Consider the following 27,376-nt stretch of genomic DNA (forward strand, 5'->3'; position numbering starts at 1 on the left):
GGGCTTAGGCAAGGGGATTCATTATGTGACGACCCTGGATTTTTCAACTTAGTGTGTCCTGTGATAACCTAAAGTGTATCCAAAATGCGGAAGCAAAACAAAAACAAGTTCTTGGAGATGTATGTCATCCTTAAGACACAAAAATGACCCTTCGAGAAAAATCGAGACTCAACGGAAGCAAAACGAATACAAGGGTATCAAAACCCTACCAAAAGAAGGACCAAGGGTAAAATTTTACCCTAAGTGGAAGGAATTTGACTTCCAACAAGTCAAATGAGATCAAAAAATCCAAAAACATTCTTTGGTAAATTCACATGAAGTACCAAGGCCAAAGGAAGTGAAATCCCAAATGAATCCCATCACGATTTGAACCAAAACTGGCACCCTCTCACTAAAATAAGGATATCTCAAGCTATGAGAAGAATCTGAAACTAAAATTTATACCATTGGAAAGACAACGAAAAATGAATTAAAATGGACTCGAGAATTACCTGATTCGGAGTCTGTACGAAAAATATATCAAGTCTTGAATTTAAGGAAAGAAAACTCCATTTCGGTTCAAACCAAATCCTAACACTACCTCACTAAAACATGAATAACTTGAGTTATAAATGGAATCTGAAGCTCTAATTGGTACCATTGGAAAGCTTATTTCAACGCGGTAAGTTTAGACTCAAGAACGGACCAATTCGGAGTTGAAACGAGTGAGATATGGCCCTTTGAAGGTGCACTTAAATGCACATTACATAGTTTAGACAACAAATACAAGTTTTAACATATAAGGCTATAGGTGGCATTTCAAGCCGACCTTTACATGCATTTAAAACCTTCAAGTCTACAATCATCCAAGCAATGATGAACATCTCGCACCAAGTCTTCGTACCTGAACAAATCCTCCAATAACTTCAGGGTGAGTAAACAAGTTTACTCGTAGAGAATGAGCATACATAAACTCGTTTTCTTTAGAGATTTTTACATTGACTTGACACAATTCAAAAGGTTCATGCCACCTAACGTCTATGTCAAGGTGAGACTCGGGGAGCATCTTAAGCTATCATAGCTCATTTCTAACATAAACTACAATATTTATGCAATTAAACAATATAAAAGCATGCTATACAATGCAACAAGATATAGATTCTCAAAATCATTCACTTGAAATCCAAGATACGAAATCCACTAAAGTGGTTCATGCCACCTAACTTCTATGTTCCAAATGAGTCTAAAGAATCGTCCTAGGCTACATTAGAATAATAAAACACAAATCACAATTTCGATGCAATTTAACCAACATTGGAACTTCCAATACAACGCGTAAAACACAAATTCTTAAAGTTTCCATCTTGAACTTAGAATGGGAAATCAAATAATGAACAACAAGTTACAACATCATCTAGTTATCAATTTGAAATGAAATGCGAAATCAAACAAGGTGGATACTTGGACGTCACGCCGGATCAGGCCGACACCATGGTTACTTTAGGGTTACTAGCCAATGGGTAACCTCCCTATGTGCGCACTAGACTGTAGAGGGACAATCCCCCGTACTAGAACCAAGCCCTAGCCGTAGTAAAACAACGACATCCCCAAGTTTCCAAAATCAACAAGTTATGCAATAACGTATATATATATCAACATGTATATACAAGATAATTAACTATCTATCATGCATAACAAAATTTGGAAACACATTACATACTCTAGTTCACAACTACAATGGCATGCAAATTGTTGAATAATCATTATGCAACTTATCATACTTCATAACAATATTATTCAATAATAGGGACATAACCTCACAAGTATTACACAAGTTTAAAAATCAAGACTTAGACATGTAATCAACATGAAATTCATACTCAACTCATTAACACAACAAGGATATAAATTAATTTAATAAGATAACCAATTTCTTTAGATTTCATTTCTCATCTAAACATGCTCAATTTAATATATGTTATAGTACTTATCATAGTCACAACATAAATCACTTCAAAACTTGATTTAAATCATAAGAACATAATAATGAAAATTAACTAAATTAATCAACTAATTCCCTCTAGATTTCAAATTAATATCAAATAACTTCGAATTTTTATATGTTAAACAACATATCATGCTCATTACATATATCAAATCAAAAGAGCAAAATGAGTAAGACATCATCATATAGAATTTAATTAATTAAATATCTAATTTTCAAAAGTCATTCAAATGACCCCAAATTAATTTATATCAAGCACTAAATCATGGTCACACCATATCTCAAGTCTAAAATGGAATACAAGTAAAACACAATTTACTAGAATTTAAATCAAATTAAATTCATTTAATCTCTAGATTTGAAAACTCATCTAAATCATCCCAAATTAATATATACCAAAGATCAAGCTATGGCCATGGCATAAACCAAGTCTAAAATGAGTTATAAGCAACTATGATATATCATTTATTTATCAAATTAACAAAAAAAATGCTTACAACTTATATATTCATACAAAAGCAAATAAAGCCACTTAGAAAAAAAATTATAACACCCCCTACCTCACAAGAGGATTGTTTCTCTTGAATCCAAGGCTAGCAAGCACAAAATGGTAAACCCTTTTAGGGTTATGAAGAGGAAGATGAGGGGAACAAAAAGTATTCCCAAGGTCAAGCTTGGAAATCAATGGAGGGCCCTCAAAATCAAGGTCAAAGCTTAAGACTTCAAGCTCCATCCATGGAGGCTAGGGTTTTCTTTACAAGAGAGAGAGGAGATAGAAATTAAGTGTGATAGAATATGAGTGGAGGAAATAGAAATCCTCCACTCACTATGTGGTCTTATACCAAGGTCAACACACACAAGTCTTGGTCAATTGCACAAAAACCCCTCTTTAAAACCATAATCCTAAAGTGGCCCAAAATTAATTGCAAGACTTAATTTGGAGCATGCACTTGTTATTCATCCAAGCATCCATTGTAGGCTTAATCTTAAGTCTACACTTATCAACCATCTAAGCCAACAAGTGCACCCATCCTAGGTCAATAAGTGGTTCAATCTCCACCCTCCACATGTCATGATCCAAGGCATCAAAATGTCCCCACACAAATGTCAACAAGTGGACCAATAAGAGTGTGACACTTATCACACTTTTCAGAAATTACAAATAGGTCCTTTTTAAAAATATCTTCCAAATTAAATTGTAAAATGGTCCCTAAGATGAAAAATAATTACTTTACAGTAATTACACAAATGACCCCAAAAGAAAGAAAAATTTCAAAGAAGTGTGCATCCATACCTCTAAGGATTAAAGTACATAACTTGCATGCTTTTCTACAAAAGTAAAAATATAGCATGGAATTTAAATATCATGAATGCATGCAAAACTGGAATCAAATCTGAATACGAAGAGTGAGGTTGTGCCAACAAAGTGACAACTGAGAAAAAGACGAAAAATAAATAGTGTCACAAAAGTGAAAATGTGAAAATGACTCAGTCCTCAAAGGAAGTCGTCAACCCAAGGGAAAGAGTCTCGGAAACCATCCCCAAAAGCTCAAGATGACACTAAGTGACAAGAAACCGAACTCAGAAAGGAAAGATCAATGGAAAAAAAATATTCATGAAAATCTAAGAAAAGAAAAAAGAATGAAAATGACCGGGTCATTACAACCTACCCACCTTAAAGGGATTTCGTCCCTGAAATCCAGTCACAACAAAACAAAAGGCGAAACCAGGACAACTACGGAGTACATCTCCGAGTATCCCACACAACATGTTACGGAAGCAATTCCAAAACTGAAAGATGATGTACAAACCAATGTCATTCGCACCCACATGCTCACGACAGGAAAACCTCTCAAAAGAAAAGTAACCTCACGACCACACGACAAGTCAAAGTCACACACAGAACCTAAAGCCAGACAAATGAATGGAAGACAACAACCGTAAGCATTCCTCTTGATGAATTATCGTACCGATCCAAAAACAACCACCAAAAGAACTCCAAGATAACCACGTATTAAATCAGGGTACAGAATAAAGACAATATGGTAGTACGAATAGTGACCAGAACCCGCCCACGACGTACTCAAATGTGTAGTAGCAATGACAGTGCCTAGTGCCCACCCACACTTACTCGTCAGTAAAGTAGCATCGACGGCAACTAGCACCCGCCCACAGTACACAACTTATATAGTAGCATGACAGTATAAGGCACCAGTTCATAACCTACCCCACTAGGTCTACCCATGAAACCTCTCAATACAAATGACATCAATGACGTAAATCATCATTACCAAAAGCAATCCAGTAAACTGGTATTCTGCAAGAGTTGAGACATGGTCCAAAGACGTCGACATCCTGGCCATTCTCAAAATCCTAACGGCAATGTTACAGGTACCTTCTAGCTTAACGTCTTAATCCTCAATACAACAAAACTAATAACTTCAATGTCTCCAAACACTCCTATTAACAACATCGATCAAGAATCTAAAGCTTGAAAAGCAAATCAAAACCACCAGGAGTCAAAACAAACTTCACTAGAAGACATTTCATCGAAAGTCCCACATATCTCCCTGAAACAGATCAACTATAAGACCAATCACCATGATCAAACATCAGATCCACATCCCTATCACTGATAACTAGTTCATCGAAAAACTAGTCCACCATGTAGCACACATATCAAAATCCTGACAACTAAGGTCACAAAACAAGTCTCTCAAAACCGTGCTTAGCATCACCAAGCTAAATCAAAATTTCTTAATTTCAATCTATAAACAGTCACTGGAACTACGATTCCTCAAAATTATGCCTAGCCATAACTAGGATAAGAAAACTTCACAGACAAGCCATATCCAACAGCAATTCCCCAAAACTTCTCCTAAAAGTCAACTACATCTAGGTCTCCAAAAACTAAAGCAAGTCTCCAAAAGGCATCCACAAAAGAACATCGAACTCACCTTACGAATCAAATAAATCCTTAATAATATGGACACAAGTCCCCGTAAAATGATCTCACACAAATCAACTTACTCTGAGCACAACAAACTCCGTAAACAACCACAGCAAAACTCCCTAAGGGAAGACACGAAAGAAAGGAAACTACCAGTTCTAAGAAGGACAATACCACGATTCTGCCTCTAAAATGAAAGACAATAAGGTCAAAGACTTCACCCCTTACAGAGAAGTTAGTCGACCAAAATCAACCAAATCCTCACCAAGGACTGAAGATAACAATGGTGATCCTCACGGACCAGCCAACCCCAAAACTCTGCACAATGCAATGAAGAGAAGAGACTCACTCCTTGTAAAGTCCCTTACTCGAACCAAGAAAGGAAGAGGAACCCTATTCTCCCACAAGTGTCAACACAATAAATATGAAAAGGGAACAAAAAGGGAGAACTAACATGGAAGTCTTGCATATGAGAAGGAATGCAACTACCAAGTAAATAAATCTATTCATATAGATAAAATCAAGGATATATGCGGCACGTCTCCACGTAAACACAAAAGCATGTCATTAAAGCACAACAACAACATGGCATCTCTAAGTATATAAAGAAGGCCGCATGTTAATGCCACACAACAAGAAAGCAAATGTGGACACACTTCCACCCACTCATGCATCACAACATCATAAGTCATGCTACTAACATAGTAGTAAACGAAATTGCAGAAGATAAAAATGATGCAACAATGAACCCAATGGACATCATGTCCTAGAGTGTCCAGGTAAAAGGAAAGACCAGTCCTAGCCATAATCTGACTCCAAACCCAAGGCGACAACAACCTGTCTCAAAACAAACATGAGTCCTTACCACAATAGTAAGACTTTAACAATCCATCTCCGAATCTAAAGGTGACACTATGAGTGACACTGACAATGCAATACTCTCACCAACCCAAAACATCGATCAATCGACTCGACCACAAAAGCGTCATCACGCAAGGAGAACTCAAAGAAAATGGCAATTATAGCCATACCATCAATAACCAAATCAATCTCAAGAATCGTTCCTAAAACAATCATCAATCACTGACCAAAAGGACTATGCCTATCAGAACAAAACCAACGCTGATCCCACCTAGACTGCGCTTGTAGTTAGCCAGTACGGTAGCATGATAATACCAGGCACCTACCCACAAACGTACCCGCCCACAAAAATTGCAATCTCAGAGGAACCATCCCGAACAACCAAGGATCCTGAGAGGTCCATAACTAACAAATCCAGCACTACGGCAATGCCAAATGACTCACCTCACGAGAGCCTAAACAAAAGGTGTCTCACCACTTACCTCAAAACCAATGTTAGGTCGACACAACCTATGCTACTACAAAACCAAACTGACAAATGCTAACAGTATCTAAGAAGAGTGCCTAAACAAAACCAAAACACACCAAACATTGCACTAAGTGCTAACTCACCAAACAACCCAACCTCAAGTCAAACATTACACGACTAATCCTAAGTCCTATCAAATATACAAAACAATCATGCAGATACAAATCCAATCTAGTATACATCATATGTCATGCTATTTAAAATAGAATCAAAACAGGCTGAACAGATAACATACCACATATAGCACGTAAGCATATAAACATATTATCAAACCAAAACATGTTATCATGAAGCATATAAGCACAAAGAGCATGGCAACACAAGCATGATATGCACCTAAAACCCGTCGTCCTAAGGTTTTCGAACCTAGGGGCTCTGATAGCACCTGTGACGACCTTGAATTTTTCAATCCAGTGTGTCATGTGATGACCCGAAGCGGATCCAAAATGCGGAAGCAAAACAAAAACAAGTTCCTGGAGATGTACGTCATCCCTAAGACACAAGAATGGCCCTTCGAGGAAAATCGAGACTCAGCGGAAGCAAAACGAAGACAAGGGTATCAAAACCCTACAAAAAGAAGGACCAAGGGTAAAATGGTCATTTTACCCTAAGTGGAAGGAATTTGACTTCTAACAAGTCAAATGAGATCAAAAACATCCAAAAACATTCTTTGGTAACTTCACATGAAGTACCAAGGCCAAAGGAAGTGAAATCCCAAATGAACCCCATCACGATTCGAACCAAAACTGGCACCCTCTCACTAAAACAAGGATATCTCAAGTTATGAGAAGAATCTGAAACTAAAATTTATACCATTGGAAAGACAACGAAAATGAATTAAAATGGCCTCAAGAATCACCTGATTCAGAGTTTGGACGAAAAAGATATCAAGTCTTGAATTTAAGGAAAGAAAACTCCATTTCGGCTCAAACCAAATCCTAACACTACCTCACTAAAACATGAATAACTTGAGTTATAAATGGAATCTGAAGCTCTAATTGGTACCATTGGAAAGCTTATTTCAACGCGGTCAGTTTAGACTTAAGAACGGACCAATTCGGAGTTGAAACGAGTAAGATATGGCCCTTTGAAGGTGCACTTAAGTGCACATTACATAGTTTAGACAACAAATACAAGTTTTGACATATAAGGCTATAGGTGGCATTTCAAGCCAACCTTTACATGCATTTAAAATCTTTAAGTCTACAATCATCTAAGCAATGATGAATATCTCGCACCAAGTCTTCGTACCTGAACAAATCCTCCAGTAACTTCGGGGTGAGTAAACAAGTTTACTCGTAGAGAATGAGCATACATAGACTCGTTTTCTTTAGAGATTTTTACATTGACTTGAAATAATTCAAAAGGGTCATGCCACCTAACGTCTATGTCAAGGTGAGACTCAGGGAGCATCCTAAGCTATCATAGCTCATTTATAGCATAAACTACAATATTTATGCAATTAAATAATATAAAAGCATGCTATACAACGCAACAAGATATAGATCCTCAAAATCATTCACTTGAAATCCAAGATACGAAATCCACTAAAGTGGTTCATGCCACCTAACTTTTATGTTCCAAATGAGTCTAAAGAATCATCATAGGCTACATTAGAATAATAAAACACAAATCACAATTTCGATGCAATTTAACCAACATTGGAACTTCCAATCCAACGCGTAAAGCACAAATTCTTTAAGTTACCATCTTAAACTTAGAATAGGAAATCAAATAATGAACAACAAGTTACAACATCATCTAGTTATCAACTTGAAATGAAATGCGCAATCAAATAAGGTGGATACTTGAACGTCACACCGGATCAAGCCGACACCATGGTTACTTTAGGGTTACTAGCCCATGGGTAACCTCCCTATATGCGCACTAGACTGTAGAGGGACAATCCCCCGTACTAGAACCAAGCCCTAGCTGTAGTAAAACAACGACATTCCCAAGTTTCCAAAATAAACAAGTAATGCAACAACATATATATATATATATATATATATATATATATATATATATATATATATATATATATATATATCAACATGTATATACAAGATAATCAACTATTTACCATGCACAACCGAATTTGGAAATACAATACATGCTCTAGTTCACAACTACAATGGCATGCAAATTGTTGAATAATCATTATGCAACTTATCATACTTCGTAACAATACTATTCAATAATAGAGACATAACCTCACAAGTATTACACAAATTTTAAAATCAAGACTTAGACATGTAATCAACATGAAATTCATACTCAACTCATTAACACAACAAGGATATAAATTAATTTAATAAGATAACCAACTTCTCTAGATTTCATTTCTCATCTAAACATGCTCAATTTAATATATGTTGTAGTACTTATCATGGTCATAACATAAATCACTTCAAAACTTGATTTAAATCATAAGAACATAATAATGAAAATTAACTAAATTAATCAACTAATTCCCTCTAGATTTCAAATCAATGTCAAATAACCTCAAATTTTTATATGTTAAACAACATATCATGCTCATTACATATATCAAATCAAAAGAGCAAAATGAGCAAGACATCATCATATAGAATTTAATTAATTTAAATTAATTAAATATTCAAATTTCAAAAGTCATTCAAATGACCCCAAATTAATCTATATCAAGCACTAAGTCATGGTCACACCATATCTCAAGTCAAATGGAATACAAGTAAAACATAATTTACTAGAATTTAAATCAAATTAAATTCATTTAATCTCTAGATTTGAAAACTCATCTAAATCATCCCAAATTAATATATACCAAAGATCAAGCTATGGCCATGACATAAACCAAGTAAAAAATGAGTTATAAGCAACTATGATACATCATTTATATCTCAAATTAACAAAAAAACATGCTTACAACTTATATATTAATACAAAAGCAAATAAAGCCACTTAGAAAATAAATTATAAAACCCCATACCTCACAAGAGGATTGTTTCTCATGAATCCAAGGCTAGCAAGCACAAAATGGTAAACCCTTTTAGGGTTATGAAGAGGAAGATGAGGGGAAGAAAAAGTATTCCCAAGGTCAAGTTTGGAAATCAATGGAAAGCCCTCAAAATCAAGGTCAAAGCTTAAGGCTTCAAGCTCCATCCATGGAGGCTAGGGTTTTCTTTACAAGAGAGGGTTTTCTTTATAAGAGAGGGAGGAGATAGAAAGTAAGTGTCATAGAACGTGAGTGGATGAGATAGATATTAAGTGTGATAGAATGTGAGTGGAGAAAATAGAAATCCTCCACTCACTATGTGGTCTTACACCAAGGTCAATACACACAAGTCTTGGTCAATTGCACAAAAACCCCTCTTTAAAACCATAATCCCAAAATGGCTCAAAATTAATTGCAAGACTTAATTTGGAGCGTACACTTGTTACTCATCCAAGCATCCATTGTAGGCTTAATCTTAAGCCTACACTTGTCAACCATCCAAGCCAACAAGTGCACCTATCCTAGGTCAACATGTGGTTTAATCTCCACCCTTCACATGTCATGATCCAAGGGATCAAAGTGTCCCCACACAAATGTCAACAAGTGGACCAATGAGAGTGTGACACTTGTCACACTTTCCAAAAATTACAAAAAGGTTCTTTTTGAAAATATCTTCCAAATTAAATTACAAAATGGTCCCTAAGATGAAAAATAATTACTTTACAGTAATTACACAAATGACCCCAAAAGAAAGAAAAATTCTAAAGAAGTATGCATCCACACCCCTAAGGAAGAAAGTACATAACTTGCATGCTTTTCTATAAAAGTAAAAATACACATAGCATGGAATTTAAATATCGTGGATGCATGCAAAATCGGAATCAAATCCAAACATGATAAGTGAGGTTGTGCTAACAAAGTGACAACCAAGAAAAAGACAAATAGTGAATAGTGTCTCAAAAGTGAAAATGTGAAAATAACTCGGTCCTCAAAAGAAGTCGTCAACCCAAGGGAAAGAGTCTCGGAAACCATCCCTGAGCACTGAAGATGACACTAAGTGACAAAAAACCGAACTCAGAAAGGAAAGATCAATGGAAAAAAAATAGCCGTGAGAATCTGAGAAAAAAACAAAAGAAAGAAAATGACCGGGTCATTACACATTATCACCCCTTCTATTTGTGATTGCTATGGAAGTTTTCTCATACATCTCTGATTGTCCTTCCTTCAAATACCACTCTAGATGCAAAAAGTTGTCCATATCATATCTCGTATTTGAAGACGATCTCATTCTCTTCTCCTATGGGACCTAGCTTCTATCGCCACACTAAAAAATGTTATGGATCAATTTTCTGCCTTCTTCGGCCCAACATTAACAACTCAAAAAGCTCTTTCTATATTTTCGGTATTGATCCCACTCTCATTGATGACATTAAGTGTCTTCTTGGCTGGGTTTGAATGTGGAAGCTTGCCTATCAAATACTTGGGAGTCCCATTGATCTCCACTAAACTCAAACTATCTAATTACAAAAGGCAGGAGGAAAAGATAACAAGGCGAGTCAACCACTGGTCATCTAATTTCCTATCCTATGCTGGAAGAATACAACTAATTCAGTTTGTGTTATATAGCATGGTGAACTACTGGTTGAGCCTCTTCATACTCCATATAACAGTAATTTCAGAGGTGAACAAGGTGTTGAGGAATTTTCTTTGGACAGGTACTGAGTTCAAATACACTGGAGCCAAAGTAGCGTGGAGCAAGGTGTGTCACTCCAAAGGATGTGGTGGACTAGGTTTCAGTAACCTAAGCACTATGAATATTGCGACTAGCTTGAAATACCTATGGAATATCATTGCTAACCAAAGAGAGAATCTATGGACTCAATGGGTTAGGGTGTAGCTTATCAAGGATCTCTATGGACTATTCCCACCCCTCAAGCTAGCTCGAGCAATTGGAATAGACTCCTTCAACTAAGAGGGGTTGTTAGGACTATGCTAAGGAAGAAGGTGGGTAATGGGAAGAACGTAAATGGTTGCATGAGAGAGGCACCTTCTATTTTCGTGCTTCACCAGTCTTCATGGGGAACTCATCCATTGCCCCTGGTCAGAAGCTTGCTTCTCTCGCATCTAATAATGAATGGGTGTTCCCGGCAGACATTTTAGGACAATTCCCTGAGCTCCTTCTCATTGATCCACCAATTGATGCTCTAGACTCTGCGCTTTGGATTCCTTTACCAACTGGATCCTTCTTAGGAAGCCATACTGTTAAATGGCTCTCTCCACGCTTACCTCGGCAATGGACACATTTGGTATGGAACTCTTTCTCAATTCCGAGATGCAAATTCACTTTATGGCTTGCGGTACAGAATTGCCTCCTAACTTTTGACCAAAATTCCATGCAAATTGTCTCAGACTCCAAGCTATGTCTTTTGTGACAATCAATTGATGAATCTCACGAGCAACTATTCTTCGAATGCTCATATGTTCGACCTATTTGGAGGCATTTTCAATTCAAATGTGCAATTCTAAATAAAAACACATCATAAATCGATTTTGTCGACTGGGCTTTGAATCATTGGAAGAGTCGATGCTTGCAGAATTCGATTAATAAACTAGTGCTTTCAACCACAGTGAACAGGATCTGGATAGAACGCAATAATCGAGCTTTCAAATCTCAACGCTGTTCCTAATCTTCCTTTTTGAAACATACAACTGATATGGTGAAACAACGATTAATTTCCATGAGGGCGAAGGACTCCGTTGTTGCAAGAAGAATGATTTTTGAATGGGATCTTCCGGCGTTGTTCATCAGGCCGCCGACAGAACCACCGGATTGATCAAATCAAGGCTACAATGTCGCCTCGCTGAATTGGTGATGTTGGCTGAGACATTTATAGTATAGGGCTTCTAGACTACTGTCGTCTTAGTTTACATATTTGGGTTGGGTGTATGTCTGGCCCATGCTTGTTGTCTGCCCTTGTTGGGCCTCCTTTGTAATTACTATTCATATATATACATTTTACCTTCCGACAAAAAAAAAAAAAAGGTCATTTGTCTTACATCGAATCCGGATGGAAAAGTGATTGGATAAACACCCGTTACAGTTGGTATTAGAGTCAAACCCAATCCTTGATCCGGTGTCACGCCAAGCACTCGGCCCAGAGGGTGTCCGAGTTTACAGCCCAAATAAGCAGGTTGGCTTGAGCCGTAATGAGGGCGTTGCAAGTTTGGATGGGAAAGAATGTAATAAGGGTCATTTGTCCCACATTGGATCTGGATGGAAAAATAATTGAATATAAATAGATGAGTATGCAGTACTACTTAACAACTTGAGCTTTTAGATAAATGAACAAGTACGCACCCATTCAATTAATTTAGAATAAAGATCATCATATGCTCTATGTTCTGCATTTATTGCTACTTTCTTAATTTCTTTAATTGTTTTTTTTTATTTTTTTAAAATTTCACTATTTTAAAGTTTTTTCCTCCACCTGTTTTATTTTTTTTTACATTTTGGACGTGTTCATTCCACCATCAAGTTTTCTTAAATAATGGTCCCATTTCCTTTGTTTCCCTGGGACATTTTTTGCTATTCTTTTAATATAGGAGTATGACATCTTATTTCACATTAAAATATTGACCAAAGTGTGTAAGATGTGTCAGCCAATTGCTAAAAATAATAAAAATTATTTATAAAATTAGGGTTCGGACGTGTGTCTAAGAACGTACTATCAGTTTCCCACAGAGTGACCCCACACAAATACAACACCTCGTCCTTACTTCTTAGACAATAACGGTAGAAAAAAACGATGTGGCAAACATTATGGTGTTTTTCTTTTCCTATTCGAAAAACAAAATAGGGCCTCCGAAGCATATTAGAACTATTTCTTTCAGCCCACTTTTCCACACTTGGACATAGAAGGATGAACGATGTGTCAAGTATTGTTATATAACAGGTGTAACAAGGTGAGAAACTGGTCTTTATACCCAAAATCGATATCTCTTTATTAAAATAAAAAGAATAGTTATTTTACAATTAAAGGGAAGAAAAAAAAAAAATACTCATGATAGAAGAAATTTAAGGATTCTCATATAGAATACATGAATAGTTTCTCCAATTGCTTTAGTGCTAATAAAAGATAATGTGAAAGTCCTACCACTTTTGTTGGTTTTGGTTTTTGTTTTTGTTTCTTTTATTTTTATTTTTTATTATTTTTTTATTCCCATCCTTGTCACGTCTCTGATGCCAGATGAAGTAAATGGGAGAAACAATGACACCATATGTGCTCTGCACCATCAATCTTGATCCCCATGGACCTGAAGGAAATTGAGAAGAAAATTTAAACTTGCCATTCGGGAGAAATTTTTAGATGCTCCCGGACCATTGGTCCTAACCAATCACCATTGGACACGTATATAACGACCCGAACCTAAGGGTCCGAATCACTAATCGGGTCCTTTCCCGAACCCGAGGTCAACTAAGGACACTACTGTCCTTTCCTATATCAATACATAATATACGTGTCATCTCAGAGTTTATAAAAAAAATAAAAATAAAATAATATCACAGCTACAAAAGATATCAAAATAATTTACTAATCTATCTAAACTTGTGGAGGAGCATCGTCCGCTACTTCTTTCCTGTGACCTGAAAAATTTTAAGATATTGGGGTGAACATAATCTCAGTAAGAGGTGCCTAAGACAGACCTCTTATGACCCCGTGAATCCACGTATAGAATAAAAATCAAGAGACCGGGATCATACTATACTGGGAATATAATCTATAATCACAACGTCAAATATAACCACAATTGTCATTCAAGTCACACTTATACCATGTATGCCAATGAAGTGCAATGCCATGCCCATGTCGCTCCCCATTTTCCGAAGCATTACCATTTCAACTTTTAAACCGTTAGTGCAATTCGACCCAAGGCACCTCCAAGGCGTCACGAAGGGAGAATTGGCTAACTATCCACGACCACAAGACACCTCCAAGGCGTTGCATCTGGCATAGTTAGCTCAATTTCTAGTCCTCTCTAAACTACACTAACACCACGGACCACTAGGCGTCTCCTAGGCTTCTGGTTTTCGCAAACACTTTTTGAAAACAATTTTCTCAAAACGATTTCATTTGCTTCAAAAACACTTTTCTCTTTCTCTTTCTTTCCCAATGCATGCATGAATGCATCATGCTTCTAAACACAATACAACTATTGAATTTCACACATGCTTTATATAATAAATTTCAAAATACATAATTCATGCTTTCATTCAACAACGATTTAACATAGTAAACATACAAGGCACAAATTCTATTCCACATAGGCATACTTATACACAAAACATCAACTAACACATAATCATTTTTCTCATATACATCATTTAAGCATGCTTTCTCCTCAAATAACAATTAACACATAACCACACATCACTTGTATAACAATTAAGTCACCTTTGCAAGAATCTACAAAATTTAGGCATGCTTTACGACAATTAATGACAGATAATTCATTAAAATCCAAGAAAATGTGAATTAGAAACCCCTACCTCAAAAGATGAGAAAAGCCCCAAATTATGCTCATATTTTCGAAATCCAAATGTGGTCCAAAAGGAAATCAGCTCCGATCAAAATGATGGTCTTGACGCGCTCGTCAACTTTGCCTTAAATGGCAATATCAAATTCTCTATGGTTTGGAAGAAATCAAAACTTGAACTTGTGAAAAGTAAAAGAAAAAAGAAAAAAGCTGAGAGAACATACTGCTGCAGAGAGGAATAGAAAATGAAGTCTGTAAATGGCCTTTTGGCCTTAAGCAATGATGTGGTATAGTGGTGGATCCCACATGCATAATAAAAATCTCTTTTTAACATTGAAATATATATATATATATATATATATATATATATATATATATATATCAATTAAATTGCAGCCACACAAATTAACATACAACCATGTAAATATATACAAAATAACAATGCATGAAATGCAATAAACCAGTGACACAGCTCCCGTGCACAACGACTCCGATAACTGGTCTCACCTCCGAAAAATAGAAAAATGTCAAAATAACAATCAATACATTTCCAAGAGTCCTGAACTCGAGAAAATGCCCCAACAACTCTCGGAACTCATCCGGCACCCCACGGTATCCGGCACGCAAAACGAAAAAAGATGAAATTACCCTCGAAAAATTCAAAAAATTCCATAACATGAAAAATGGTAAAAATTGAAAACATTACAACGCAAGCAAAAAGATGAATGAAACTTAAGCATTTCCAACACAATTGCCTATGGTGATTGGCCTGAGATCCCGGGACCATAGAATAACTTCTCAAGATTAGGAACACCAAAAAGAACAAGGGTAAATAAATAAGGGATGAAAGGAATTTAAATCAACATTACACAGGTGGAGGACATCTGTGTGGAATATATATATTCTACATGCCTGCATCACTATGTTCAGCTTTTTTCAATGTACCGTAACTCAATTCATCATAAGGAATTCCCAAAGAATGACAAAGGAAAGAGACGTAGCGAGGGAGACAGATTTCACATTTACAATCACTCTTATGTGTTTTGAATTTAACATACAAGGGGACGGAGCACGCGCCAAAGACGGTCGGAATGGAAAAGTCCCCGGGAGATGGGGTTTGCCAGGCTCCTTCCTTCCAACCCTTCTTAGAGTCAGGTTTATCCGAACAGATTGACTGTTTGGCAAGAGGGAAGAGGTGATGGTATAAGTTGTCCTGCCTAATTTTGAAATTTCACACTCTAACTTCTGGCAACTAACCTTCCTATAGTATCAATTTGGAAATTAATCCCCTAGACTTGCACAAGAATGTGCCAACATTGTTGTGAAGTGCTAAATTTCCCTTGACAGAGAAACCCAATCGAGCGTATAATCATCACTCAACCAAAACCAATCAGAACTACATGGTCCCAGCCAATCAGAAGATGCCATGTTGCCAAAAAGCCGAATAAAACTAACACATTTGGTGACATAGCATTTTCTGATTGACTGGGACCATGTAATCCTGGACCACTAAAAATTTCTCGTGTAGTGCGCGCGACTATTTTCAGCATAGAGGGGTGCTAATAATAACCAAAAGTTGATCGTTCGGGGTTTTAGGCATTTTTTTTATTACATTCTACTAATATAGTTCAATCCCTGCTTTTTCAATGATTACATGAGCATAGATCCTCCAGAGCCACTGCAGTTCAGACACTGTATTTTTGCAAGTAACGGCTACTGGAATTGATGAAGTTTTCAGAAGAGTGAGGAACAGAGGCTTTGAATTTGTTGAGAAAATACAAATTTAGCTCAGCAAAATACAACGGATTTTAACACAGAAAAAAGGAACAAGAAGGATCGTTATTTGTCAAAGCAAACTCTGTTGCAATGGTACCAGCAGTATTGCTTGTTCCTATATATAAACATATATATTCCAAGCAATATTTTACCTATTTCCAGCTCCCCACACTGTAAAATAAACAGAGTTTATTTTCGTATCATTTCGTGTATAATTCATATCCAGCGACTCTGTCATACACTGTTCTGGAAGCTTTACGCTTCCAAAGGAAGCCATTGCAAATCCTAAATCACTTAAACACAACGATCAATGAGCAAAAAATAACAAAATCCAGAATAGATAAAGGCTACTCTTCAGGAGTGGTGGATAATCACACTGTATAAGGGGAGAGAATGCAGAAGAGCCTGAAGTATTGCAGCAAATATGTGGGAATGAGTGAAAGCGGCCTTGTTAAAATTAGATTAGATAACAATGATCGGTATTCGTTGAAGAACTCCATCATTAGTTGCTTTGACTCATTTGTTAGGAATAGGAGTCATATGTTGGCAATTTCCCACTCTAAACTTGGGTTGTAGTGTGTTTAGAGTCGGTGGTATACGACAGTTGAAGATCCTGGAGACAATGGTTTGCAAAGAAAACGATGCAAAGTTCATAAGACTCAATTACTATCTACGATACAGGTAAATGGACCTTAGATGTTGGCTAAAAAAAATGGACCTTAGATGAACTAGATCTGATCGTAAAATAGGCTGACAGTTATGTTTTGAAGATATTTTTCAAAATTAGGTTTTTGAATAAAAAAATTTATCAGAAAAATTCAAAATTGAGCACAAAATAAGAACAAAAGGCCAAAAAAAGAAAACTAAAGAAATGTTAGCCAAAACTACTTAAGCATTCTGCAAGGTTGCTGTATGAAAATGGTCAAAGCATATATGATGTGAAGACCATTTTTGGGTCCTCGCTCGAATTTAATCAGTTTTTGTTCAAGCATACAACCACTTGAATATAAAGTCTAATCATATTAAAATGCATGACTACTAAATGCCAACACAAAATAATAGTTTGTTCCACACATTAGAGTGGAAGTTTTGGAGAATCCCTCAAGAGGCAATGCACAAGGTGAGCATAGCATGACAACATCAAGTTACCGACAGACGCTGCCTGAGCAAGTTGTTATCACACGGGTATAACTCACCGCAGTACATGCAATCATTTCATTATTGGGGACTCTCTAAACATATTTCAGTACACGAGAAATTATTGCTATTAAAGGGGAAGGAAAACTTTTAAATGTTGAACAATATAACGTCTTCAGTGCCAATTGATTTGTTTGAGATGTTACAAATCAGTCTTGGAACTAAAGAACTGAAATCATACTCTCATGGGAATCCATCAAGTTGATTTCCCCTTTCAAAATATAATTTCTTTTTTTCTTTTCTATTCTTTTGGCTAAGATTCCATATATGAGTGCAAGTCTGCATTCGATACCCAACTCAGTAGTCATAATACAAGATTTTATAATCTGTAGTGACCAGGAGAAGCACAACTCAACCAATCAAAGTGCATGAAAGCTCGTTTTTTGAAGCATGAAACTCAGAAAATTTTCTCCACTGCTAGATATTTAACAAAAAACAAACATAAGTCTAGAAAAAGTGTATATACCATTCCCTAGCCACCAATGTGTATCATAGGTCTATTCGGTGTCTTTGCAATTTCAAACATTCCAGCATGAGATGCTTTCTTCCTCTTGACCTGAAGCAATGAAGCAATAAAAATATTTGAATCCTATTTGTTTTTGAAGTACAAAAGACAAAAAGAACAACATGTACAAGCTTACAAAGCTGAGGAAGAGGAACACTAGAAATTTCCATCAAGTTCAGTGCATTAAGCAGGAAAATCTAAGGATCTTGGTGAAAGGGGAGAAAATTAAATAAAAGTGAAATTGCTATTCTGAGAATTTGTTTAATAAAAATTATATAGGAAGCTTAAATTAACATAGGGTGACAAAAAAAAAAAATAAATAAATAAATTTTGAAACCATAATTGCCAAAAAAATAAATGAAAAAAGAAGTTACAATATAAGCACAAAAGATGAAGGCATGCTTAAGAAGTTCAATATGGGATGGTATATGTTCCATTCATTGAGCATATAATTTATAGCCCAATCTCTCACCCAAACTACAACCTTTTCCATTATACAAATGTATTCATGAAAGGATTGCAAATGCATACCGCTGCCCCAATAATTTCCTTGAGTTCAATATCATCAACACCACGACGAAGGGGATCCCTCAAGCTAACCTGCAAAGAATGAACTCTGCTAAGAATAATGATGAAAGGCATTCAACAACTCAAGATAGAATTTAACAGAGGCTGCAAGTTCTGGTAAATCTCATATAACAAAAGTAGAATAGTTCCACCTAATTTAACACCTAGTTGCATGTAAAAATGTTACAAAACTCTATTTTCTGATTCCAGCATGCTACTGGAAGAAACAAGAGCTCAAAGCACTACTATCCAGAAACAGGATCCATTTCAAGTTTCAATTCATCTTTTTCCTTTTAAGAGTGCTGGGCTAAAAGGTGAAAAAGGCTACAGATTATAGATGCTAAAATTTGTTTAAATCCACGTATACATCAAGTGATCAACAGGACACAACCATGACTGGAACAAAGAAATTTTAAACTATTATCTAAATTGTAAATTCAAAGCTTCATGATAGCCAGAACTACCAACCTTTTGCTAATTTTTGAATTCAGAACTTCAGCATAGCCATTATACATCTTTTTTTTTTTTTTTTTCATCTTTCATTATTGTACTTTTTCAATATCAACAGTATGAACTGAAACAACAGAAATTTCTCAATCTGGATTTAATAACTTTGTCCCATGATACATGCTATTCATCAAAGAAAATTAAAATTATCTAGAAAGTATGAGTGGATATTATATAAGCAAAGGAATTTGAGGATTTGCAGCATGTGACAAAACATAGGAAATGAGATATTGATTAAACTGAGAATAAGAATGTTATCAGTCTCCCAGTAGTCGCCTCCCATTTAATTTAATAACTTCTTTTAGTTTTTACGAATAATAATATAAAAATTAGAGTATGAGAAAGATATAGGGAAGATTGATGATATGCCTAATGTTGACAGCATCCATGAGGAAAAAAAATTAAGAACAATGTTGCCATAAAATTAAGTGAGAACAATGAGATGAATAAATTATGCGATTGTACAGTCTAAACAGGTAAAGGTACCAAAATAGAAAAGACATTTGTTCGCAACAGCAACAAGGACAGCTTAGCTTTATGGCAAAAAATGTTGCATAACCAGGAAATAGAAAGCCAGCAAATAAATGAAGCTGAAGCAAAACAAATGAGGACAGAACAACGCTGATATAACCAGCAAAAGTTAGTTGAATGACATACAGATGGTACCTGCAAATAACTACATAAAATAAAGTTTCACATTTGAGAAACTAAAAAATGAATTAGCAATAAAGTCCACTTAGCATGCATGTACAAACTGTATAATAGTTCGAAGAGAAAACTCGCCTCTGAAGGGCCAAATAGGCAAACTTTAAAGCTCCCATCAGCCAAAAGTCGCAGCCTATTGCAACCAGCACAGAAATGCTCCGTCATCGACGTGATAAAAGAAACTGCTCCTTGATGCCCTTCTATCCTGAAATTCTTGGCTGTATCTGTGTGATGATCCTGAAGTCTTTTTAGTCCTGAAAACCGTTGAACCTGTTCAGCAATAGTATGATTTAGGATATGTATGAAAGGGCATTCAGAAACCAAAAACATCTGTCAGAGTTCTTCTCCTTACCACTCTGTCCAACATTTCTGAATAGGGTACGAGTTTCCTAACATTCCAAACATTTCCGTCAAAAGGCATAAACTCAATAAACCGGATATTTATTGGTTTGTCACGTGTTAACTCCACAAAATCACAGATTTCATCATCATTGAATCCACGCATTACAACACAATTCACCTGCAAATGGGATACAGCACATATACTTCAGGCACAAATCACAGAAACCTTGATAAAGAACAAACTAAGCAGAAAGCCATAGCTAAGAGAATTAATAATATAATATATCAGTGAAGGAGCAACTAAAAAGAACAAAACTTTTTGAAACAGAAACATGTAAAGGAAAAGTTGACAAGAGCAAACATACTTTAACAGGATTGTATCCGTGATCTACAGCGGCATTAATTGACTCGATTACCCTTTCATGCCCTTTACGCCTGGTCAGAAATTCAAATTTTGCGGGAACCAATGTATCTAAGCTAATATTCAGCGAACTAAGCCCACATTCTTTTAACTTCATAATCTTTCTTGCAAGAGTTATTCCATTGGTGGTCATGGCCAGGGTCTTAAGCCCTTTCAAGTTAGACAGCTGTAAGCATATTTCTTCAATATCTTTCCTAATGGTGGGTTCTCCACCAGTCAAACGAATTTTGTCTACCCCAGAGCTGACAAATAGATTCGCCAAATGAACAATCTCATTCTGTGACAGTACTTGTGGACTAGGACTTAGCTCCACACCCTCAGCTGGCATACAATACTGACATCGTAGATTACAACGCTCCGTCAAGGAGATTCTCAAGTAAGTGTGTAGCCTTCCAAATGAATCAACTAACATGTCAGAAACTGGATCATCTCTTGGTGCATCTTCTGATAACTTTTCACATGAAGTCGCATACATCTTGGAAAAGGATCCATCCAGATGGCCACTTATTAAACCTTGAGGATAATTATATCTGGAATATGACCCTGTTTTACAATTGACCTGCATGTTGTAACCGGTTATTTTTGAGAGAAATCAACAGTTACAGTAAACCATAATTAACCATCAGTATTAACGAAATTCGTGCCCAAGGTTGAACCATAATCAAGAGATAGATAAACTGGTAGACTTAATAAACTAGATATCTCAAAGGAAGAGATTGCAGTTGGGGAAAAAAGAAATCTGATAAAACTCAAAACATCATTGTTTAATAAAAAAACCAATTCACCAGTTGGACATTTTTCGAGAGCATAATAGGATCATAAAACAGTACATAGATTCAATTATTTTTTCAAAGAAATCAAAATAAAATAGATTGAACACCATTCATAAGCACAAAATGTCAAGATACACATGAATAGCTTTTTGTACCCAGAAAAAAGAACATACACATGAATTCAATCATAAGCACAAAATGTCAAGAAAAAACAGAGAATGAAGCCAAGACCTAGAAAATGTGTTTGCAACATAACCCAGGTAGACAATATCAAACAAATGGCAAGCAATGTGGCATATATGGAATCATATATTAAGAACTGAATTATTTCCAGCCTTCTTGGTGAATTGGTGAAGACTGCTATATATAATCCTTTATCATCTACATTGACAAGAAGGGTTCAAGTATTTTATCATCTACATTGACAAGACTGATCCTAAGGTTTAAAGTATTTGGATAAGTTTTTGAGCAGTAGATTTTGCAAAACCAGAATGACTCGATCCAAGTCTCGATTGATCGGCGAATTCCAAAAGAGTTTTTTTTCCAAAAAAACTCTTGATTGAAAGCTCGATAAATTAAAGCAAAGCCAATGTCACTACATTGAGGACTTGATTGATCAACCTATGTGGAAACAGTTTTTCGGAAACTCTCTCAAAACAGATTTTCAAAATAATTAAATTCTTGTTTCACATAGGACTTCTATAGTGGCCATAGATATGGGGTTATAATCTGTCTAGGGTATTCTCTTGAGCCTTTCTATAACTTTGTGAGATTTTTATTTTTAGATGGAGAAAGCTTTGAAAATCAATATAGGGTTTCCATTGACCATCCTACTTTATGTGATTGAGAGATTCAAAGCAAGGAGAACATTAGAGAATCATACAATGAAGTATTCAACTGGTCAAACTTGAAAACTAAGGACTGAACAACCATGGAGGGCAAGCTTAAGGGATGATCACGCTCGTTGACTGACAACACGAAGGACCTTGGAGGAATACTTATAAAAAAAAACGAAGGACCTTGGAGGAAGCATCTAGCATAAGTTTGGGTCGAGAGGTAACTAGGTATTTCTAGCATTGGAAACCTGTGTAACCTAGTTGCATATCTCTCTCGTAGTGGATTCTTCATGGTCGGACTAATTCCTGTGTTTTTCCTTTTATATGTTTGTGCGATTGCAACAGATATAAATGTTTAACTAATTAACAGGATATTAAAATAAAATTAATGGAAATTTAAAAAGATAGTCAGAAATTAATATCCATAAGACCTCTTCGCCCCTCTAGGTGTAATTGAATCTACTTTGACATACTAGAGCCTTTGGTAACAGTCCTCATATTTCTCAAACATATATTGACACAAACATATGGTGTGCAAGCATGAATGTTTTTCCTTGAACCTCGTTATAAGGTATTACGAGTTTGGCTATAATGAATATCAGTAAATCTATATTCATTTCAGACTCTAGTGATTTATGCAGCATATTTACTTACATTTTGGCAAGATTACAGAAAAAGCACATTTTGTCAAACAATTGTTATGTCCTAAAGACAGCTCTTTCACACCACTCAACAGCTTCTCTTCTCTTGCCAGATTTTAAAATTTTGGAATTTAAATTACGCAATTCAATATAATCTTTTCTCACCAATTTCACTTAGAAATTGATAAGATACTCTTGACACAAATTATCAGATCGGGGACCTTCTGTTTCTTTAGATGGGGGCTTACTAGAGGAGGCTTGGAGCAAAAAGAGAGGTAAATATTTCACACCCGAAGCATTTGGTTGTGTTTCATGTGTGCATATAAGTTCTGATGCTAGAAGCAAGCTTGATCCAAAGTACAGAAAATGTACTTTTATTGGGTATGGCACTAATGAATTTGGTTATCAGTTCTAAGATGATCAAAATTATAAGATTACTACAAGCAGAGATGTCATATTTAATGATAAAGTAATATATAAAGACAGGTTAGCAATAGAATCTACTGATGCAGGTGCTCATGCTAAAAAGGATGAGTATGTTGAGTTGGACGAGATCTATGAAGATGATGTGCGGAGGAGAGTTAACTACAATTAGATAGGTATTGGGAATTGTGGTTATAGAATATTTGCATCTTGAGCAGTTTTAGATGCGAAAATTGCTTTCCTTCATGGTCATTTGGAAGAAGATATCTACATGAGGCAACCATAGGGATTCACAGTGCCAGAAAGGAAAGAATTGGTATGCAAGCTGAAAAAGAGCTTGTATAGTTTGAAGCAAGCCCCGAGATAGTGGTACAAGAAGTTTGATAGATTCATGTACAACAATGGTTTCACAAGATGCCAGGCATATGTTAAGAGGTTTGACAACAGCTACATTATCTTACTTTTGTATGTTAATGATATGCTAATTGTTGGGTCAAGCCTTGAGGAGTTTAATAATATGAAGAAACTGAGTATTTTGCGATGAAAGATCTGGGTGATGCAAATCAGATTCTTGGTATGAGGAATTCTGGAGACAAAGTAGGTGGCACTCTGAAGCTGCCACAAGCGGAGTATGTTAAAAATGTTCTTAGTAGGTACAACATGCAAGATGCAAAACCAGTAAGCACCCCATTAACTAATTAGTTCAGACTGACTAAGGAGCAGTAGCCCAAGATAGAGGAGGAGTAAGCATACGTGGAACATGTTCCATACGTTTCAACTATCAGCAGCCTAATGTATGTCATGGTTTGTGCAGGCTAGACAAAGCTTATGCAATGGAAATTGTGAGGAGGTACATGAGGAATCCAAGCAAACAACATCGGGAGGTAGCAAAATGGATCCTACAATACTTGAAGGGTACCACTGATATATGAATGTGTTTTACTGGGATAGGTATTGCCACTGCAGAGTTATGATGATTCAAATTTGGCTGGTGATGTTAATAATAGAAAGAGTACTACTAGGTATCTGTATGGTGATACTAGGTGGTGGCCACGGATCAGATTAGGCATCAATCCTAATCCAATCCGCTCCCAACGGATTAGAAAAATCTTAATCCGCCACCGATCCGTTATCCCATGGATCGGATCGGATCCGTGTAATAACGGATCGGATCGGATTTAATCCGTGAATTAGGTTTTATTTAAATGATCCATTATTATTATTATTATTATTATTATTATTTTATAAATAATATTATTTATTATTTATTTATCTTTTAATCCTAACCCAATAGATAAAATTTTAATTTATCAATATTAATTCATATATTTAAATAATTATTAACTAATACATCCTTAGAGTACATTAAATTATCATTAACTAATTAAATTAACTAATATATTATTTGAATATATATATATATATATATATATATATATATATTTCACGGATCGGATCGGACTCACAGATCGGATCGGATTTTTGATAGCCCAATCCGTGAGCTATGGATTCAATTTTTTTGAATCTGTCACCGATCCTTGAGTGTAGCAATTTGATCCGATCCGCATGGATCGGACCGGATCGGATCGAATTCACGGATTATTTGCCAACCCCTAGGTGATACGACAATGAGTTTGGGTCTCTCAGTTGCAATAGATTGTGGATCTCTTAACCACAAAAGCAGAATATGTTGCAAGCTGGCGAAAAGATGATTTGATTACAGAGCTTCTTGGAAGAATTGGAAAAGGAGTGAGAGAATAGTGTTATGTACAGTAAAAGTCAGAGTGCTATTCATGGCGTTTCATTCCAGGACGAAGCACATACAATTGAACAACTATCAATCGACCCTTGAATGTGTGGGTTCGATCAATGCCTGGAACATCTTCGATAGATCAAAGATACATTAACTTTGATCGACGAGAAGACAAGGTATTTAAGAGGGGCTACTATAGGATATTCCGCACTTGTTATATTGTCCTAATTCTATAGGTGTAGAGTAGTGTGTGTTTGTGGAAGGGGGGAGGAGAATCAGGGGCATAAGAATAGTTTGGATGAACCATGTAAAATCTGTTTGTTCTTGATAGTATTTTTTTCCTTTATTCTGTTAATTGAATATATCTACAACACTTTTGACACAAATTGGGTTGTGAACACCCTAACATAAACAAAAGTAACATTATAATTTTAATAAAGGATCATTTGTTAAAAGGCTAAAATTATAAATTAGGGATAAATTGTGGGTTAAAAATTTAAAATCTAAAATACGTAAACAAGCTATAGATCATAAGACTGGTTTTTAATTTAGGGACAGGTACATTCTAAAAAACACATTGCCTGCTTGATTAGTTAACAATTTTGTAAATAAAAACCCAGAAACCATATTGAACAAAGCATACTACAGCATTACAAAATGTAAATACATATATATATATATATTTATCGACACACACACACACACACACAGAAATATATGCGAGTGTGTATATGAAACTTACTGAATTAAGTCCTCTGAATCCCAGACGCCACTCAAAAACTCTTGATACATAGCGCCGCATGGTCAGAGCTCAAACCAATGAAATCGGACAAACCCAATTGCTTCGGTTTCGGCTGGAAATTTTCTAAGATAAAATGGAGGAGTCGGATACACACAGGATTTTTGTTAGCCGTTTTGGTTTCTGTTACTCCAGTTTTGACCAAGTTTAAAAAGGCTAGGATTTGACTGAAAGCCTGAGACCCAAAAGTAACTTGAAATGTAAGATGTCAAAACCACAGAAAGAGACGAGTCAAAGAAGACACCGCCACATGTATAAGATGAGAACAGATATCCCACCTTACTTATGGGTCTGCCAAGTGCCAAGAGGCAAAAGCCAACTTGTTCATTTTATTATATTATCAATTTGTTTATTTTATTATTTATTATTTATTATTATTTTTTTTTTAATAAGAAATTTCTGCACTCCCCGCCATGGTTCGCAGACACAAAAACGCACCGGAGGGAGAGGGTCGAAGCCAGGCGCATCTCCAATGAATGCAACTACTAGTCCTCAAATTTGTTTTGTTTAATTTACTCTAGTGGTACACATAAAAACCAAACAATAAAACATATATGGTCTGGGTAAGTGGCGGACCCAGGATTTTAAGACAGTGGGGGCACCATCAACCATGATAAGAAAAATTGCATAGGCTTTTCTGAATTTTAAAATTTTTGTTTGGCAAATGAGTTAAATGAGGGATAGTGTTGAATATTAGAAGTTTTTTTTATGGTCTTTTATGAATTCTTTAGGAGTTCAGTCGAGGCACTTTTATAATTATCAAAATTTGTGAATAGAAAATATAAATAACAGAAGAATTAATAGCAAATGAGTAATTTTTTTTTGAATTTTAATTCTCGGACACGAGTCTTTACTGCATTTTAAAAATCTTATTGAGCAAATGCTTTAAAAAATGAGGAATCTTTTGACATTTACGAGTTTTTATTAAGGTTTTTAATGAATATTTTAAAATTTCAGTAGGGACAATTTTAGAAATATCAAAACTTAAAAGTAAAAAAATATAAATAACTGAAAAATCTAGTGAGGGCATTACCCAACCTGACTCTGCCACTGCTAGTCTGGGTGCGTTTAATATTGCTTTCGCTTTCTATTTTTGCAATTTCAAGAAAGTAGAAATTTAATTTTGTTTTCTTGAGTGAAAATAAAAAAAACAAAACTGAACGTTTATTAACACTTGTTGTCATAATTTTGAAAACAAAAAATAAAAACAGTGTTTAATAATACATAATTATTAGAGATGTACATAACATTTTTTAATTATTTTATTTTATTTTTAATATTTTTCATTAGTACCA

The 27,376-nt window shown here is 35.6% G+C and overlaps 1 protein-coding gene across 6 annotated transcripts; it reads right to left on the reverse strand.

Annotated features, from left to right (window-relative positions):
• Positions 1 to 695: 695 nt before the first annotated feature.
• Positions 696 to 26,343, reverse strand: LOC132295001 (GTP 3',8-cyclase, mitochondrial-like). 6 transcript variants are annotated; one of them, XR_009478270.1, is made up of 8 exons: positions 26,025 to 26,343; positions 20,801 to 21,415; positions 20,446 to 20,613; positions 20,172 to 20,363; positions 18,846 to 18,914; positions 18,276 to 18,365; positions 13,899 to 13,946; positions 12,331 to 13,615 (listed from the first exon to the last, which is right to left on the reverse strand). XR_009478270.1 is itself a non-coding variant. In XM_059793066.1 (7 exons), the coding sequence occupies exons 1-6, from the start codon at positions 26,082 to 26,084 to the stop codon at positions 18,282 to 18,284; spliced, it is 1,188 nt and encodes a 395-aa protein (XP_059649049.1). In that variant the 5' UTR covers positions 26,085 to 26,343; the 3' UTR covers positions 696 to 883; positions 18,276 to 18,281. The 6 variants fall into 6 exon arrangements, 2 of the variants coding, with proteins under 2 accessions (XP_059649049.1, XP_059649048.1); XR_009478271.1 differs by lacking the exon at positions 12,331 to 13,615 and adding an exon at positions 14,850 to 14,986 and having other exon boundaries at positions 13,896 to 13,946; XM_059793066.1 differs by lacking the exons at positions 12,331 to 13,615; positions 13,899 to 13,946 and adding an exon at positions 696 to 883.
• Positions 26,344 to 27,376: the final 1,033 nt, after the last annotated feature.

The sequence above is a fragment of the Cornus florida genome, unplaced genomic scaffold, assembly GCF_030987335.1.
Source record: "Cornus florida cultivar Cherokee Brave unplaced genomic scaffold, ASM3098733v1 CherokeeBrave_3.0.0_Hap2_Chr02, whole genome shotgun sequence".
Lineage (NCBI taxonomy): Eukaryota > Viridiplantae > Streptophyta > Magnoliopsida > Cornales > Cornaceae > Cornus > Cornus florida.